Source organism: Mus musculus, chromosome 10, assembly GCF_000001635.26.
Source record: "Mus musculus strain C57BL/6J chromosome 10, GRCm38.p6 C57BL/6J".
NCBI lineage: Eukaryota > Metazoa > Chordata > Mammalia > Rodentia > Muridae > Mus > Mus musculus.
The window spans coordinates 61,778,149-61,795,471 of NC_000076.6; the positions used below are offsets into that span (position 1 = coordinate 61,778,149).

Consider the following 17,323-nt stretch of genomic DNA (forward strand, 5'->3'; position numbering starts at 1 on the left):
ATCCATCTATTTGTCTGTCCTTCTGTCTGTCCATCCATCCACTCACCTACCTACCTGTCTGTCTATCTATCCATCTTCTTGTTTATAAGTCTATCCCACCTATCTATCTATCTATCTATCTATCTATCTATCTATCTATCTATCATCTATCTATCTATCTATCTATCTATCTATCTATCTATCTATCTATCATTGTGTGTAGTCATGCATGTACCACAGGACTCCTTTGGAGTACAGAGGATTGCCTGAAGGACCTGGGACTCCTCTATGACCACGAAATCAGTCAGGTCACCAAATCTGGTAGCATGCTCTTTATCACTGAGCCAACTCACTGGCCCTCAACATGAACTCTTTGGTTTGTTTCCTCAAAGGAAGCTATTACAAAAAATTTTAAGTTAATGTTTCTTCATGAGTGTGTGTGTGTGTGTGTGTGTGTTAGTGCATGCTACAGATGATAACTTTCAGGAGTTAGGAAAAGACCTGACACAGCTACGCTGTCTGTGTGAAATCTCATCTGGAACAACACCCCCCCATCCCGCACCCCCCAGTTCCTGGATCCTTCTTTTTCTACTCTGTTGGAAGAGTCACCTTCCCCCCCCCCACCCCCCGAGACAGGGATTCTCTGTATAGCCCTGGCTGTCCTGGAACTCACTTTGTAGACCAGGCTGGCCTTGAACTCAGAAACCCACCTGCCTCTGTCTCCCGAGTGCTGGGATTAAAGGCGTGCGCCATCACCGCAGGGCAGAAGCGTCACCTCTTACAACTCCTTGTACAGTGCTAGGGACACAGTTGACATTTAATAGATATTCCTTAAATGAATGGATAATTTAAAAGAAATGACTTAATTATTATGCTTCAAAGCATTTTTTCTTTTTCTTAAGAACACCCCCCTTCCCCACCGTCCAGTGTGGTGATGCATGCCTTTAATTCCAGCACCCAGGAGGCAGAGGCAGGCGGATTTCTGAGTTCAAGGCCAGCCTGGTCTACAAAGTGAGTTCCAGGACAGCCAGGGATATACAGAGAAACCCTGTCTCAAAAAAAAACCAACCCCTCCCCTAAATTTTATGTATATGAATACACTGACACTGTCTTCAGACACCAGAAGACACGGGAATTGAACTCAGGACCTCTGGAAGAGCAGTCAGTGCTCTTAACCGCTGAGCCATCTCTCCAGCCCTTCAAAAGCACTTCTAAATGCCAGCAAGATGGCTAGGTAGGAAAGGGTGACTGCGGCAAAGCCTGCGGACCTGAGTTCTAGCCTCAGCATCTGTAAGGAGGAGGAAACTGAGGACAACTGGCTCTTGAAAGTGGTCTTCAGACACCCCAAAACAGTAATGATTTTTTTAAAAAGCTTTTGCAAAAGCATTATTAAGGTTTCCTCTTTATTTTGTGAAATGAAATATCTTTTCAAATAGCCATCACCCCCTTCGATTTAAATCCTAAGAGAAATTCCCTGTCTTCCAGCTGTGGCTGGAAACACCACCTTTCCCGGCTGCCACTGGACTCCCAGGCTCAAGATGTGGCTCAGGGGGCTCAGCTGGAGGAGTGCTGCCCTAGCATCCTGAAGCTCTGGCTTTGAGTCTCAATGACTGTATAAACTAGGTGTGTTGGGTGCATGCATGTAACCTGGGGACTTGAGAGGTAGAGGGAGGAGGATCAGGGTCTCAAGAATGATCAGGAAGATCACTCTTGGCCAGAGTTCAAGGCCAGCCTGAGATAAAACAAAAGAAACACCTACTACCCTTTTCTCCTTTTTTATTTCCACCTTCCCCCTAAACTTCTCACGGACCCGTTCAATGAAACCATTGGAGCGTCCTTTTAGTTCATCCTTCAATGGGAAGGGGGTATTCCAGGCCTGAACTCAGCCTTGCTGGGATGTCACATAAAATCTTATTGGAGATGGAGGAGGTGGGGGAGCACCTCTTGCCTCATCTTCTCAGCCACTCCCACCTAGTCCTCCCACCTTCTCTAGCACACCTAGACCCGCTCCTCCCTTCCAGTGTGAAATCCTCTCCTTCCTTTAAAACGTTCGACACTTTGTGGATTTCCATCCCAGTTATCCTGTATCATTTCCGAGCAACTCGACGCTTGTACCTGGTCAAGCAATCCACAGATTGACCGATGCGTACAACGCCAAAGGTCACGGCAGCCATGGTAGCTGGGATCCAAAGTTCTTCACACTGTGACTCTCTCCTCACACTTTCCACCCATTCACATGGTATTTTCATTTGTAGAGATCTACAGTTCATCTTTTTTTGTGTGCCTGCAATTTGCCCCTCTCTTTCTTTATTGATAGCATGCCTTGGTGATCTTTCTCTGTATACACTCGCCAATCTTATTCTTCGTCATGGCTGTCTCATATTCCAGAACAAAGGTATGTGAAGGATGATGGAGCATTCCTTACTAGTGGCTGTTACTGGGTTTTCCTTGTTGAAACCACCAAAACTCTGCCATGAATGTTTGCACGCAGGGAGCTCACTGTCTGCTTCAGTAGGATGTATACTGAGAAACGGAGTGCTAGGGAGATAGACAGCTTAGAGAGAAAGGTGCTTGCTGTCAAGCCTCATAATCTGAATTTGATCTCCAGGACCAACACAGGAAAGGACAGCAAGCTGCCCTCTGACCCCCAGCCTCACACTACACACACAGTAAGTAAATACAACAGTATCAGAAAAAAAATTCTAATTGCCACTTTATAGCATGTGACTATTATATGCTTAGCGGTGCCAAACTCAGGGCTAGGGAGATGTCTCCTTGGGCCAAAACTCTTGCCACCCAAGCATGAGGGCCTGAATTCAAATCCTTGAACTCACGTCAAAGCCCGATGCATAGAGTATGTGCAATTCCAGTAGCCCTTCAGAGAAATTTCAGCCACAGTCAGAACTGTCAGAAGCCCAAGGGCAGAACTGCCGGAAGGACAAAACCAGCCTGGCCTGATCCCTGGGGTTGTCCTCTGACCTCTCTATGGGCGCTATGGCACATGTAGACTTAACACAGATACACACACACACACACACACACACACACACACACACACACACACACGTAAAAACCAGTGCCTAACTGCCACGCACACAGTCTTTGTCCACAGGCACATACCCCTAGGCAATAGAAGGTACCCAATTTCCCAGGAGCACAAGTAAGTGATAAAATTTTTTTCCTGTGTTGGCTACATTTTTATTTTAGCATCTCCCAGGCTGGAAGTGGGGTGCTCACAGAGAGTAGAGCCCCGATTTCCTCAAATCCATGTTGCTCTCTCTGCCTGGATCTGTTTAAGAGTTCCTGCTTGCTGGGCAGTGGTGGCACACACCTTTAATCCCAGGACTTGGGAGGCAGAGGCAGATGGATTTCTGAGTTCGAGGCCAGCCTGGTCTACAAAGTGAGTTCCAGGACAGCCAGAGCTACACAGAGAAACCCTGTCTCGAAAAAAAAAAAAAAAAAAAAAAAAAACACCAAACCAAAAAAAAAAAAAAAAAAAAAAAAAAGACTTCCTGCTCAGTGAACGCTGCCTGGCTGACCCCTAGCAGATCATATGTCTTTTCTGCTCATCTCTACAACACACACTTTTCAAAGGCACTTATCAAGCCGGCAACTAACTTTAAGGCCATTTCTTACAAAAAAAAAAAAAACCAAACAAACAAAAACAACAACAACAAAACAGTCTTATGAGAATTCAATTTTTGCACGGGCCTCTCTGTGGGTGTTGATCTCTTCCATTTAAAACTGTCTGCCACTGAATTCACCTCCAGCTTCCCTAGCAGGAGGTAGAGAAAACAGGGTTTGGTTGTCTCAGGTGGTAGCCAGCAGGGGGTCCGGGGCTCGCTGTGGCACAGCAGGCCATAGGCATCCCACAAGCCCTGTCGTCAAGGCAGAGGAATATGGATAGGGTCAGAATCTTTCTGGATCCAGAGGTAAGTTCTTTTCATGGAGTTCTGAAATAGCAGAAACTGTGAATCATATCTAAAGGCTAAGAAGAGCGGATCCAGAGAGGGTAGGACAAACTGGAGGACAGGAAGACAGTATTTTAAGAGGGAATTTGGATGCAAGGAAAGAGATCTTGCTGCTATGAGTTATTTTATTAAGATACAATTTCCTACAGCGGGATTCCAATATTTGAGTTCCTGCATTTCAATATTTCTGAAAACTCCAAGGCACCGTCTACGGGTCCTGGAGTTCTGAGCATTTACTTGTGAGAGTTCTCTCTGTGGTGAAAGGAACCGCTTTCACTCTGGCAGAAGGAGCGGGCTGGGGACTAGGCACAGTTTAATTTGTTTTGAGACGTTAAAAGCAAAGACATTTTACTCTGAATAAGGTTTTCTCTCCCCCCCAACCCCCCACTGAACAGTTTTATTTCAACATAAACAGACGCTGAACCAGGGCTGCTGTTCTCCATAGGATTGATCGCGCCTGGGGCCTCCTGGGGTGTATGGCTTCTTGCTGTGATTTCCCCTGAAGCCAGCTCACCTGGAGAACTGCTTCAGTTGCTCCAGTCTGGGCAACCTGAGCCCAGTTCCCAATGAGTGCGTCCACTCTTTGGTTTTTTTCACTGGCCCCTTTCCCACTTTCCTCATCCCAAGAGAACCACGGCCCAAACGCTGCAGTAATGGCCAGGCCTAAATCAGGCCCACCCGTGGCTCATTTGAAGCCCAGGCACCATCAGTAATGCTGAACTCGTGAAGAAGGAGGTTCAATTGGCGTTTGGTGGCGGGGGTGGGGTTCGATGCCCCTTTGGCCATTGTTGAGAGGAACAAAGAGGGCAGGAGCTAAGGGCGCCCCCATGAGGAAAGGCGTGGAAAGCCACTCTGGGGAGCCATCCTAGGCTAGCGGGGCTGGAAAGCGGTGCACCTGGATGGCGCTCTGGCAACCGGGGAGGCAGGGCTGATTTCTACCCGCGGCAGCGGCTGCCGCCTTTCCCTGACTTGACTTTGATCCCCCTCTTCTTGATATTGTTACTATTATTTTTGTTATTTTCCCGCGCAAATTAAGCAGCTGGGACCGGTAGGGCGAGCCGCTCAGGGGCCGCCATTTGCCGGTGGAAGCACCGATCGCCCCGGAAAGGGAACCCGAGGGGAGTGCTCGGCCTCAAGTCCTCCTCCGCCCGCGGCTCCCGCAGCATCCCGGCTCCGCGCCCGCGCCGCCCCGGCGTCTCTGCGTCCTCCTCCATTGTCAGCCCCGCGCCCAGCTCGGCACCCCGGAGGCCCTGGTCGCGCGCCCTCGGCCCTTGCGAGCCAGCGTCCCCCTCCCGGTTCCCTCGGCGCCCGGGCGCCTCCCTCCTCCCTCCCCCGCTCCCCGAGCTCCGCATCCAGGGCTCCCGGCACCGCCAGCCTGGCCGCGGGACCCCGCATTTCGGCATCCTCCCTGCTTGGCCCAGGGTGCCCCGGCCCCTCGCCAGCGGCGGGCATCGCGCGGCGTCTTCGGCAAACCCCCCTTTTATCTCCCGAGGAAGCAAGTTGGGCAGATCGATTTATTAATTTCTGTGGCAGAGGTGGGTCGGTGACCGGGGTGCGCCCTCAGGGCTGCAGCGGGGAGGCGCCGTGGCTCCCTTCGGCCCCTGCACTGCCCGGACAAGAGGGTTTTGTTTCCAGACCCCCGGCGCCCCCCGAAACAATGATGCCATGGGCATGGCGGGCTCACCTGGTGCTGCACCGCGGGCTCCGGGCGCCCGGTGGCCTAGTGCGCGCCAATCCCGGCCGCAGGTTCGGCCCGCGTGCCGCCGGTGCTGGGCAGGACCCTGCCTTTCTTGGGGTTGTATCTGTGCGTGTCAATGGCGGCAAGCGGCAGTTCTCCGGGCCGCGGATAGTAGCGGGGGGAGGAGGAGGAGGGAGAAGGGATTGCTCCTTCTCCACATAACCACCTCTAGGAGGAGTCGCTCAGCCTCATCCCCCGCCAGCCCAGGCTCCGCGACGGGTCCGGGGGCTTTCGTGGGGCTTGATGAGCTATTGTCCTTCTGCAGTGGAACCACAGGGCCAGTTCGCGGAGCTGTCGGCTGCGAGGACACCGCTTCCCTAGAGCCCGGCACGGAGGCCTTGTGGTCACCAGCCACAGGCTCCAGATAGCTCGACCCACCTTTGCTGGGCGAAAGAGGTGTGGGCGTTCATCTGCCCATTACGGGATGAGAAGGTGAACGAAAAAAAAAAAAAGCAAGCCACGTTGGATGCAGCCCTGATCTGAAATTACCAAACACGTTACTGTGTCGCGCACGGCGCCGAAGGAACCGAGAATTTATTCTGGTGATTCGCTAGTAGTGATGGAGATCCAGATGTGCTTCCTGGTGGATGAAGACCATGTGCCCCGGCATCATTTAAAAATTGGATTGCGTTAATTTGCCATCTCCCGACGGTTATTGAGGTTAAGCACAAAGAGAGTGTCTAAAGAAGCAATTTTTTGTATTAGTTTCTGGAAAATTCATTGTGATGGCGGTGCAGTGGACAGTATCAGGTGACACTGGGCGCGTGTAGTTGTTTGGTCCCTGATGAAAAACCACGTTGTCTTTTGTACTGTGAACCCTGTCAAGGGCACATGGCTCTAGGGCCAGTCACCGTAAGCATTCAGTTGAATGGACGGTCCATGGTGCCTCAGATTTTTTCCTGCATGAATCAGAGGACTCTGGGAGGAAACCTTTTGATTTCTGCAAAAAAAAAATAAAAAATAAAAAATAAAAAATGTGAAGCCGAGATCTTTAGCATTGAGCGAATGGACTTTGCCCAAACCCGTGACCTTTTGTATGTGTGCTCGCTGCCACAAACTAACTGTACTTGTATCTATGTACACAGTGGGGGACTTTGGGGGTCACCGAAGACCTGTGATTGCCTGGGTGGAGAGAAGTTAGCTACTCAACCACCCTCGCCATTTTATCAGGCGGGCCGCTGGCATTTATAGACCAGTGCTTTCCATTGAGAATGTGTATTTTAAGCTTGAGTGTTTTGCTGAGAACCAGCCATGTCTTTTGCTCTCCCTGCAAACCATGCATGGTTCATTCTGCTGTAAACGTATCTCCCATAATGGGGACCCCACAGTATGAGAGAGAGGACAGCCAGCCCTGAGGCTCCTGCAGAAGCCCTTGATGCTCTCTGGGGATGACCCTCCTGTCTATTGTTTTGGAAGTCTTTGCCAGGCCAGAAGCCCACCTCTTTGCAGAGATGTGTGTTTAAAGGATTTCAAATGGCCGCCTGAGATGTCTCTTGGTGGCATTTCTGCACATTCCTAGAGGGAGTGCCCATCTTTCTTAGTAAAAGTAAAAAACAAACAAACAAAAAAAAAATCAAAAAACAAAAAAAAAACTTCAGGCCAGCATTCAGGATAGTTCTAGCACCTTGTAGGAGAACTTGACCATTGCTCCCTGGCCCCAATCAGCCAACTTCACAGAAATGTAGTGAATTATTCATTGGCACATAATAGTCACATTCTCTATAATTTCTATTAAAAGTGATATATGTGGCTAGGCATGGTGGCACATGCCTTTAATCCTAGCACTTGGGAGGTAGAGGCAAGTGAATTCAAAGCCAGTCTGGAGACCCTGTTTCAAAAAAAAAAAAAAAAAAAAAAAAAGAGCCATTTTAATGTGATTAATTTTTATTTCATTTCATTCTTTCTTCTTCCTTTCTACCCTTTATATTGGAGACAAGGACCATGTAGCCCTGGCTGGCTTAGAGATTGACATGTAGACCAGGGTGGCCTCAAAAGCCACAGAGATCTGCCTTCCTCTGCCCAACTGGGATCAAAACTTGTGTCACCATGCCCAACTTCCTTTTTCTCTTCTTTCCTTTCTTTTGACATAGTCTCATGTAGCTCAGGCCAGCCTTGTACTTGCTACATAGGCAGGGAGGAGGACCTTGAACTCTTGATCCTTCTGTTCCCAAATTCAGGGGTCACCGGCTGGATGTGTGTGGCTACTCTGCAACTTGTCTCAACTAGTATTTGATTATGTACTATCCAGAGAAAGGACGCAGCTGAGAAGGGCTACTCAAGAACCTCCTGTTTCATTCTGGCAGTTTCTGCAAATATAGAACCCCACTTAAGATGGGGTTACATCCCTGTGAACCCAGTGTAAGCCAAGTAAGACCTTAAGGCTGAGCACACTGCACGGTGGCATAGTGGTAACCTTTCGTGCCCGGCTCACCTGGCTGGTTGGGAGTAATGGCTCCTCACTCCTCCCAGCATCCCAAAGATGTGCACCGCCACACATCACTGGTACAGAAATGGAGATTCAAAACTCCAGGAATGACTTCTACTGAATGTATTTCTCTCAGGCCACAGTAAAGCTGAGAAATGGAAAGTTAGGGACCAACTCTAAATGATACAGTCACTCGGAGTGTGAGAGTCTGTGTGTGTGTGTGTGTGTGTGTGTGTGTGTGTGTGTGGTCATCAACTCCATAATGCACTGTGTTTAGCAGCAGAATCAAAACTTCATAAATCAAAACATGAATAGATGCAATGGCCCAGCTGAGGCCACCCAGCAAACCACAGGCAAAGCTTTCATGAGGAGATAGCCAGCCAATACAGTCTTTATCAGCTCCAAATATTTCAGGAAATATAGGGGACAGATGTACAACTTCCAATGTGCAGATGGAGTTCAACTGCTCATGTTATTAGGCGCTTTCAACACAGAACCAGAAATCCACCACTGAGAGGTATCTACTCTTATTGTTTAGAGCAGTTTCCTGCCAAGGGAAACATTCTTTTCAAAGGCCGAGCAGGGGATGCTGGGGAGGGGGCTCATCAGCAGACTCACGAGTAAACAAACCCGACATGTCTGGGAAAGTTGACACTTTCAAGATTGAGCAAGGCCTCACTCCAAGGTTAGAGCCCAACGGTCTTGCAGAGGTACTTCTCTGACCTGTTGTGCTGCCTACAAGTTAGTTGGGCAGAGAGCTCTAGGGTTGCTGCCTTTGTGAGGGTTCGCTGGTGTTGGGTGGACTTTTTGGTGATGTAGCTGCTTTTGAGTCAGGTCCTGTAAGTACCCCATTACCCTGTTAGTGACTCCAAACGAAAGCTCATTGGTTCCCCGGTTTGATTTAGGTGTAATTGTTACTTTAATCTGTGGTGGGTGCCTTTGCTGGGATGGATGAGTACATGAACCTACTGCCCCACTCTGTGTGTGTGTGTGTGTGTGTGTGTATGTGTTGTGTCTCCCCAGGAAAGTTCTTTCCCACAACAGTGTATAACTAGGTTACATTTAAAACAGTCAACAGACAGGGATGTAGCCCCAGTGGTAGAATGTTTGCTTATCTTGCCAGAGGCCCTGGGTTCACTTCCTTGCGCCCCCCCCCCCCCAACCCAGTGCTACAAAACCACAGGACAATTAATTGTTGACGGGATTGTAAATTTAAATCAAGAGGACCCGCTAGCTCAGGGAGCCTCCTGTCAAGGAAGATGTGGAGTCATAAATAATAATGAGAGCCCATACTTACGGGTTCCATGCTAGTTGTACTGAACACTGCACCGCACCTATGCTAACTCACTTGATCCTTCTGGGTGTTCCACGATCTAAGGCAGAGAGTAGGCGAGAGGTAGCATCTGATTCACACTTAGTTACCACCTTGACTGGAGGTCAGGGGGAGTAACTTCAAGCAAAGGGAGTTTTGCACTCGGATCATTTGATTGACAGCTTCTTGGACCGCTCCCAAACTGTATCCTCAAGAGCAGGCAGTTAACCTAGCGGTAGGAGGTGGGTTGCTGACAGTTTTCATTGGGAACATTTTCTTAACCCTTGACCTGTGTGTGTATAATGTGATGAATCCATGTATTGATTCTGAGTGGAGGCCATTAGTGATAGGATGTATAGGGTAGAGAGCCAAGGGGAAAAACCCCTGCCCCTGGCTTGACTCCAAGCTCCAAGGCTTGGTGTTGGCTGTTCATGCCAATCCAAAGGGCAGGGGTGGCTTTCCCTGCCTTGCACAGAGACGCCTCTTGTAGACCCCACCCCTGGAGACCTCCAACCACCAGGTTTCACTCCCACACTACTCTGGTGGCCAGGCCTGACCCTTTGAGGCATGAGTGGCCAGCTCCCAACTCCTAGGCGCTCCAGTGACCAGGCCCCACCCACAGACTTTCCTGAAATTGGCCATTCCCAGCAACCTCCTAACACCCTCCCCCCATCTCCGACCCCCCCACCAGAGAATGGCCAGTCCCTGCCCTACAGAAAAAAAAAAAATCCCACCAATCCCCGAGTCTTTTCTGCAATCAGGCCACATAATCCCTCCAATCCCAGGCCACCTTGGAAAGCTCTGTCTCTCTGCCCCAAGAAACACTATATAATCCTGTCTTTAGCTCAGGTCTCTGCTGCTTCTCACCTGAGCAGAGGCTGTTTTCTGCTGGTTTTTTTTTTTTTTTTTTTTAATTCTCCCAATAAATCTTTTGTTTGAGGTTTGTTGTGCAGTGTGACTTTGCGATATTCCTTGGCTCATGCTGCCAGGATACCTTTCCCCTAATGAGTTGTAACACTTAGACTTGGAGATCCCTGCCTGCCCCTCATAGTTTAACAACTTAACAATGTTTCAGAGTTAACTGTGTAGCAATACTTTCAGCCACCCCCTGCTTTCCCACCAGCCCACTGCGCATGCGCATACTCCGAAGATTCAGTAAAAGCCTGCGTCTCAGCTCAGTCTTTTGCCTTCTCTTTTCCTGTTCAGAGGTAGCTGCCATTCTGTTCTTCCCCATAGATCTCTTGTGTGAGGTTTGTTGCTTGCTGTGACTTTGTGGTATTGCTTGGCTCCCAATTGTCAAGACACCCTTGTGCCAGAAAAAAACCTGTGTAGTGACTCAGATAGGCACTCCCAGAGCCTGTGCTCCCTCTCAGGGTCTGAGCTTGTCTTAGTTTGGGTTTTATTGCTGTGAACAGACACCATGACCAAGGCAACTCTTATCAAGGCAAACATTTAATTGGGCTTGGCTTATAGTCTCAGAGGTTAAGTCCATTAACATCAAGGCAGGAAGCATGGCAGTATCCAGGCAAGTGTATGGAGAAGGAGCTGAGAGTTCTATATCTTGATCCAAAGGTAGCCAGGAAAAGACTGTCTTCCAGGCAGCTAGGAGGAGGGTCTCAAAGCTCACCCCCATGGTGACATACTTCCTCCAACAAGGCCACATCCACTCCAACGAGGCTACACCCACTCCAACAAGGCCACACCTCCTAATGGTATCATTCCCTGGGCCAAGCATAGTCAAACCACCACAGAGCTCCACTAGGACTCTACTCCTCATCTCCAGTGCACCTACAACAAATTCACTGTCTGGCTCCTCAGTAGCTCCTCACTCCATCCACCAGCAGTAGTTGGGAAAGCCCCCCCCCCTTTAGTCAGTGTAAACGCTTCTGTGAGTCCAAGGAAGTGGCCCCTGAGCTTGGAGGTGGTCGCCTGCCAGTTTGCATACCAGGCACTGTTGGCCTCTGGCCCGGCTGGCTGGAGCAGCCAAAGAGTTACAGCTCTCTGAGGGGAAGCCAGAGCAAGGTGGGCTGCTGGACCTTTTCCGAGGCTGCCATTGCTCTGGAGTCAGATATGCAGGGGGCACTGAAACACAACTAAGGACCAAGGTTGAGGCCACCGAGCTGGAAGATTCCGTGACAAAATCTTCAGGAGAGAAAACTCTTCTCTAGAGTGTTACAGCTCGATAAGACAGGCTCTCTCAGATGAGCTTTGGTGAAATAACTCGTGCCCTTTCCTTGTGGATAGGACCTTATAAATGTTTTCGGATGGGTGGGATCTAGGGGCAGATGCTTTCTATTGGCTTGGTCTGAGATATTAGGGATGCTTCATCTGCATGTGAAAGGACTTCAGGTGTCGTACCTAGGAGACTGATTGTCACAGTCACCTCCATGTTATGTCATGAGTGATTGTCCCTGTCCTCTCAAAGGGGTATCATGATCACGTGTTCCAGGACAAGAACCTGGTCAGGAGTAGATTTAAATGCCTACGCCCATCATTCTCAATTATGAGAATTGTGGGGTTCCTGAATCCGTTCCACCTTACCAGGTTTTCTGTCTGGGTGGCATGGTCATGTCCCCACAGTCATATTCGGCAACCCCACCATCCCCCACCCTTGGAGCTTCGATCCTGCAGCTTCCTATGGGTGTGACCCTTGGCTCTTTACTCCCTTTTCTGCCCTCTCCCCTCCCCCCATGCCTGGAGTCCACAGCTTCTTATGCCCTGTGGCTTTTCTGATACGATTGGACCCCATTCCTCATCCCCATGGATGAGACCTTGTTCCTGAGCAAGTATTTGCATCACCTTCTGGGAAGCCTTTAGGCCTCATGGAAGCCTTTAGGCCTCATCAAAAGCCCTGATACCAGACGTTGAGCCTCCTTGGGCTGTTAGCTCTGAACCCTGATGAGTGCTGATGACTAATTAAATGGTTCGGTCTTTGTTTGGTCCTCCCTGAGTCCTGAGGACACCCTTGACTACAAGTGTGTTCTCCTTTGACCCACCCCCACCTTTCTCTTCTTATCCAGGGGACCACTATCACATATGGGATGCCTCTTTACCTGGCACCTGATCTGAAGGGCCCCTTTTGCAATCAGATTTGGCCTCAATATCCCTAGATAACTAATTCAAATGGCCGAGCAGATCCCATTGTTTTTGTTTTTGTTCTTTTTGAGATAGGGTTTCTCTGTGTAGCCCTGGCTGTCCTGGAACTCACTCTGTAGACCAGGCTGGCCTCGAACTCAGAAATCCGTCTGCCTCTGCCTCCCAAGTGCTGGGATTAAAGGTTTGTGCTACCACTGCCTGGTCAGATCCCAATGTTATTCGGGACCTTTAGAACTCCTGCGAGCAATCGAGGGAAACGAGAAGAGGTTCCCTATGTCCACACTTTCTCTTACCTCTGCTCCAAGCTCTCTCTCTGTTCTCCCTGTCCCCCCGCCCAGCCCTTCCTAGACACAAAGCCTGAACCCGATGATTCTTCCACTGCTTTCAATCCAGCTCCCCAGCCTCCCCCGATGCCCCGTATTGGCCTCATCCCACAGCTCCCTCTCTTCCTCCAGCTCCTTTGGCTTCCCTTCTTCCTCCCCAGCCACAGGCTGTCCAAATCAACCCTCCATGGCACCCACTTTGAGCCCACTGAATCTCTTGGAACTCTGGCTACTTGCTTCCACTCTGCCATGGGATCCCCCTACCTCTATCTACCTGGCCTAATCTGGCCTAACCAGGCCATGTTTTTTCCTTTGCCAGAAGTTGCCAGGGTGGACAGCCTGCTCAGGGTACATGTCCCCTTCTTGTTAAGCAAACTCTCAAATAGAAAAGTGACTGGGGTCTTGCAGGCTAATTCCTCCACCTTCACTGAAGAATTCTAATATATTACCCAGTCTTTTTTTTTTTTTAAGATTTATTTATTATATGTAAGTACACTGTAGCTGTTTTCAAACACACCAAAACAGGGCATCCGCTCTCATTACAGATGGTTGTGAGCCACTGTGTGGTTGCTGGGATTTGAACTAACAAGCTTCAGAAGAGCAGTCAGTGCTCTTAACTGCTGAGCCACCCCTCCAGCCAATATTACCCAGTCTTATAGGCTCAACATTTGTGACATTCCTATGATTCTCACCGAGAACCTTCTCCCCAAGGAACAGGCTAGGCCACACCCAGATGAAATTCACCAAACTAAGGTTGAGACCAAGGTGGTTTGTGACCACACCCAGGGGACATACTAGCTAGGGATCAATTTATAACTTGTTTCCTGCCTGGTCTCTATAAGACTCCCCTTAAAGCAATAGATTATGAAAAAAGGCAAAGAGGTCGTCCAGAGCAAACAGAAAGACCCATCTCAGTTCCTAGACCCCCTTACAAATGCCCTGTTACAATATGCCAGTCTGGATCCCGAGGCCCCAGATGGGAAACAAACCTTTATGATCTTCCAGATTTCCCTGACATTGGGGCCAAAATTAAACACCTAGAGAGAGGACCCCTGACTCCACAGGCCGAGGTTTTAGCACTGGCCTTTAAGGTATACCATGGGAGAGATGAAAAAGCCTGAAAACAAAGATACCTGACACTGACTGAGGCCTTTCAGCTGGCTGTAGCTACTTCTCAGGCTCTCTCACCTCCCAAAGCCTGAGAACTTCTGGGTCCCTGCTTCAAATGCACTCAGAGAAGTCACTGGGCCTGGGCCTTCACAAGCCCTCATAATCTACCTTGACGATGTCTAACGTGCCATCAAAAGGGACAATGGGCTGTTGACTGTCCCCATGTCCTTCAGCCCAGACTGTCCTCTTAGGCATGGACAACTGAGGGAGTCCAGGCTTCCTTGACCAGACCTCTGCCATTTCTGGCAGGGAGCCCTGCATGGTCATCATGGTATCAGGGCGACCCATCTCCTTCCCTCTGGATACTGGGGTCACCTTCTTGGTCCTGCCTGAGTTTTGGAGACCCAACTCCCCTTCTAATTCCCCTATTGTCGGGGTGGAGGAACAGCCTTACCAACCTCATCACTCACTGGAATCTTTAGGGGTATCCCCCTTGCCCACCTCTTTCTAGTCGTACCAACTTGTCCAATTGGGAAGCATCTTGCAGCCAAAGTGGGGACCTCCATTTCCTTTGCTACCCCCACCCACTTGACCCTGGTCTTGCCTCCCCTGGTTGTTGCCCTCCTTCCTCTCTTCCACATCACACAGTCTGCCACACCTTTTCCCTCGCCAGCCTCCCGGGTGCATCCCCAAGTATGGGATACACAAAACCCCTCTATAACCAAACCTCATCCCTGTCTCAGCATCCAACTGCAAAACCCTTTCACCCCATCCAAGGAAAGAAGCAAGATGTTGCCCACCGCCTGGTTCTGGTGATTTGGAAAGTTTGGTCAGTTTTGTGAGTACGGATGGGTCTCTCTCTCCTGTGCTCTTGAGACTCCTCCTCTTTCCCCACCAACAACCAGGACTATGGCCCTGAAAGTCCCAAATGTATGGTTTTCCTTTAAGTTCCTAAACTTTTATTAGTCTGTATCTGTTTCAACAGATTTTCACTCGGCTGACAGACGCCATCCAGGATGAGCTGCTGGGAGCCCAGGGCTGGTTGAAAGCTGGTGTGGACCAGTTGAGCCGACGTGACTGCTTCCTGTCTTTTCAGCTGGGTCAGTGAACCAGGTGCCTCTGGTGAACACCCCATTGTCTGTATCCTCTCCTGGTTGTTAACTACATCCCATCTTTTCCGGACAACGCAGCATCCTCATGTCAGCAGGAAGTAATTACATAAGCAAGCTTGTCGTCCTTGATCAGCTACAAAAGGCTGGAGCGATAGATCAAAAGGAAACTAACTCCCTGGCATAGGGACAAAATGACTGCCTATAGTTGCCAAGTGACATACCTGGAAAGTTACCTGTTAAAATGAAACAGACTCAACCTATCAACAGAAACTTTCAGCTGAAACAGTTCTACAATAGGATAGGGCCCTCGACCTGCCTTATGGGGGAGGGGGAGTTATTGTGTGCAGAGACGTTTGTTCTGTTGGATCTACTGGAAATCGATCCACAAGTCATTTGTTTTATTTCATACATCAGTGATATTTGTGTATCTGGTGTGTGTGTGTGTGTGTTTGTGTGTATGTGTGTGTGTGTATGTGTGTGTTTGTGTGTGTGTGTATCTGGTGTGTGTGTGTGTATCTGGTGTGTGTGTGTGTGTGTTTGTGTGTATGTGTGTGTGTTTGTGTGTGTGTGTCTGGTGTGTGTGTGTGTGTTTGTGTGTATGTGTGTGTGTGTGTGTGTATGTGTGTGTGTGTGTGTGTTTGTGTGTGTGTATCTGGTGTGTGTGTGTGTGTATCTGGTGTGTGTGTGTGTGTGTGTGTGTTTGTGTGTGTGTGTGTGTTTGTGTGTGTGTGTCTGGTGTGTGTGTGGGTACATGTGCCATGCCTCTCATCTGGAGGTCTGAGGTTGACTTGAGGGAGTCAGTTCTCTCCTCCCACCGTGTGTGTTCTAGGGATTTATTTAACTCGGGTCATCAAGTTTGGTGGCACGCCTCTTTAGCCACTGAGCCACCTCACAAGCCCTAAACCCAAGTCATCTATTTAAGAAATAACTTTATCAATTCTGCCCTTTAAAAATCTTCTGTTCTCTCTCCCTCCTTTTAGTTTGAAACAGGTCTCATGTGCCTTGTAGCAGCCTCAAACTGGTCGTGTAGCTAAGGTGGGCCTTAAATTGGATATGTAGCTGAGGTTGGGCTTAAACTGGTTGTGTAGCTAAGGCTGGCCTCAAAATGCTGATTCTCAGCCGGGCATTGTGGCGCACCCCTTTAATCCCAGCACTCAGGAGGCAGAGGCAGGCAGAAATGAATTCCAGGCTAGCGTGGTCTACAGAGTGAGTTCAGGACAGCTAGGGCTCTACAGAGAAACTCTGCCTGAAAAAACAAAACCAAAACAAACCTGCTGACCCTCCTGCATGCACATCTCCAGTGCCGGGACCACACACTGGCTCAAACCTGTTTTCATTTTTCAGTCTGGTGCATCATCTTTGAATTGAGTTGGCCTTTATTTCTCCCGAGTAGTTCTGATCCTGTGCATGATAGACACAGCTGGCGGTCAGTTTTACTTCTCTAGGATCTATTAAGCTCTTTCCCTCTTCCAGTACGACCATGCCGATGAAGCTATTTCTATATTCATATATCTTTATATTTATATATTTACAGTTGGCATACAGAAGTGCACATGTACAGAATTTGTACATCCAGATGACTTCTTTTGTGTTTCTGATTTCTTTTGAAGAAAGCTGAGATTCCCCAAAAGTGTCCTAAAGGCAGATGTAGCTCACTTGGCAGAATGCTTGACCCGCATACCTGGGTTTGAGTTTGATCCTCAGCAAATTAACTGGGCAAAGTGGTGCACAGCTGTAATCACGGGACAGAGGAAGCAGAGGGAAGGAGGATCAGAAGTTCAAAGTTGGCCTTGGCTCCAGATTGAGTTGAAGGCCAGCCTGGGCTACATAAGCCAGCGAGGAAACAATCAGTCGTATAATGGTTTCCTCCAAACTTAAAGATTTCCTCGAAGAGGGAGGCGGGAGCCTGGGGAAAGTCAGCAGGCAAACAGTCACGTGACTATAATTAGGAACCGGAAGTTTACAAGCCTTGGGGTGGGGGTGGGACTAAAAACTTCGAGCAACTGCGGGAAAGTGGGGGGGTGGAAGAGATTCTGACCAGTTGAGTTACAGAGAGATTTCTCTGACCCGTGGAGCTTTCCCCGCAAGTTGTGCAGAGAGCTCCAGGCCTGCAGCTTTCCTGAGCTGCCACCCCTGTTGGCTGGGCTTTTTGGTTGATGCAGCGACTTTTGAGTCACCCCTGGTTCTGTATGTAATCTAGCACCCATACTCCTGTTACTGACCCCAACAAAAACACATCGGTCCACCAAGTTGGACT

General features: G+C 49.2%; 2 protein-coding genes across 3 annotated transcripts in view; one reads left to right on the forward strand and one right to left on the reverse strand.

Annotated features, from left to right (window-relative positions):
- The window catches only part of Macroh2a2 (macroH2A.2 histone), a 45,965-nt gene extending 39,509 nt beyond the window's left edge, over positions 1-6,456 (reverse strand). Inside the window, exon 1 of one of the 2 annotated variants that reach the window (XM_006513833.4) lies at positions 5,635-6,456. The gene's annotated coding sequence lies outside the window, so the exon portion shown is untranslated. The remainder of the gene's footprint in view (positions 1-5,634) is intronic. The other variant, NM_207000.2, reaches the window with a different exon arrangement.
- On the forward strand, positions 3,879-6,674 carry Gm2137 (predicted gene 2137). The gene is made up of 3 exons (XM_006514419.2): positions 3,879-3,911; positions 5,003-5,485; positions 5,954-6,674. Exons 1-3 carry the CDS (start codon positions 3,879-3,881, stop codon positions 6,122-6,124), a joined length of 687 nt encoding a protein of 228 aa, XP_006514482.1. The 3' UTR covers positions 6,125-6,674.
- Positions 6,675-17,323: the final 10,649 nt, after the last annotated feature.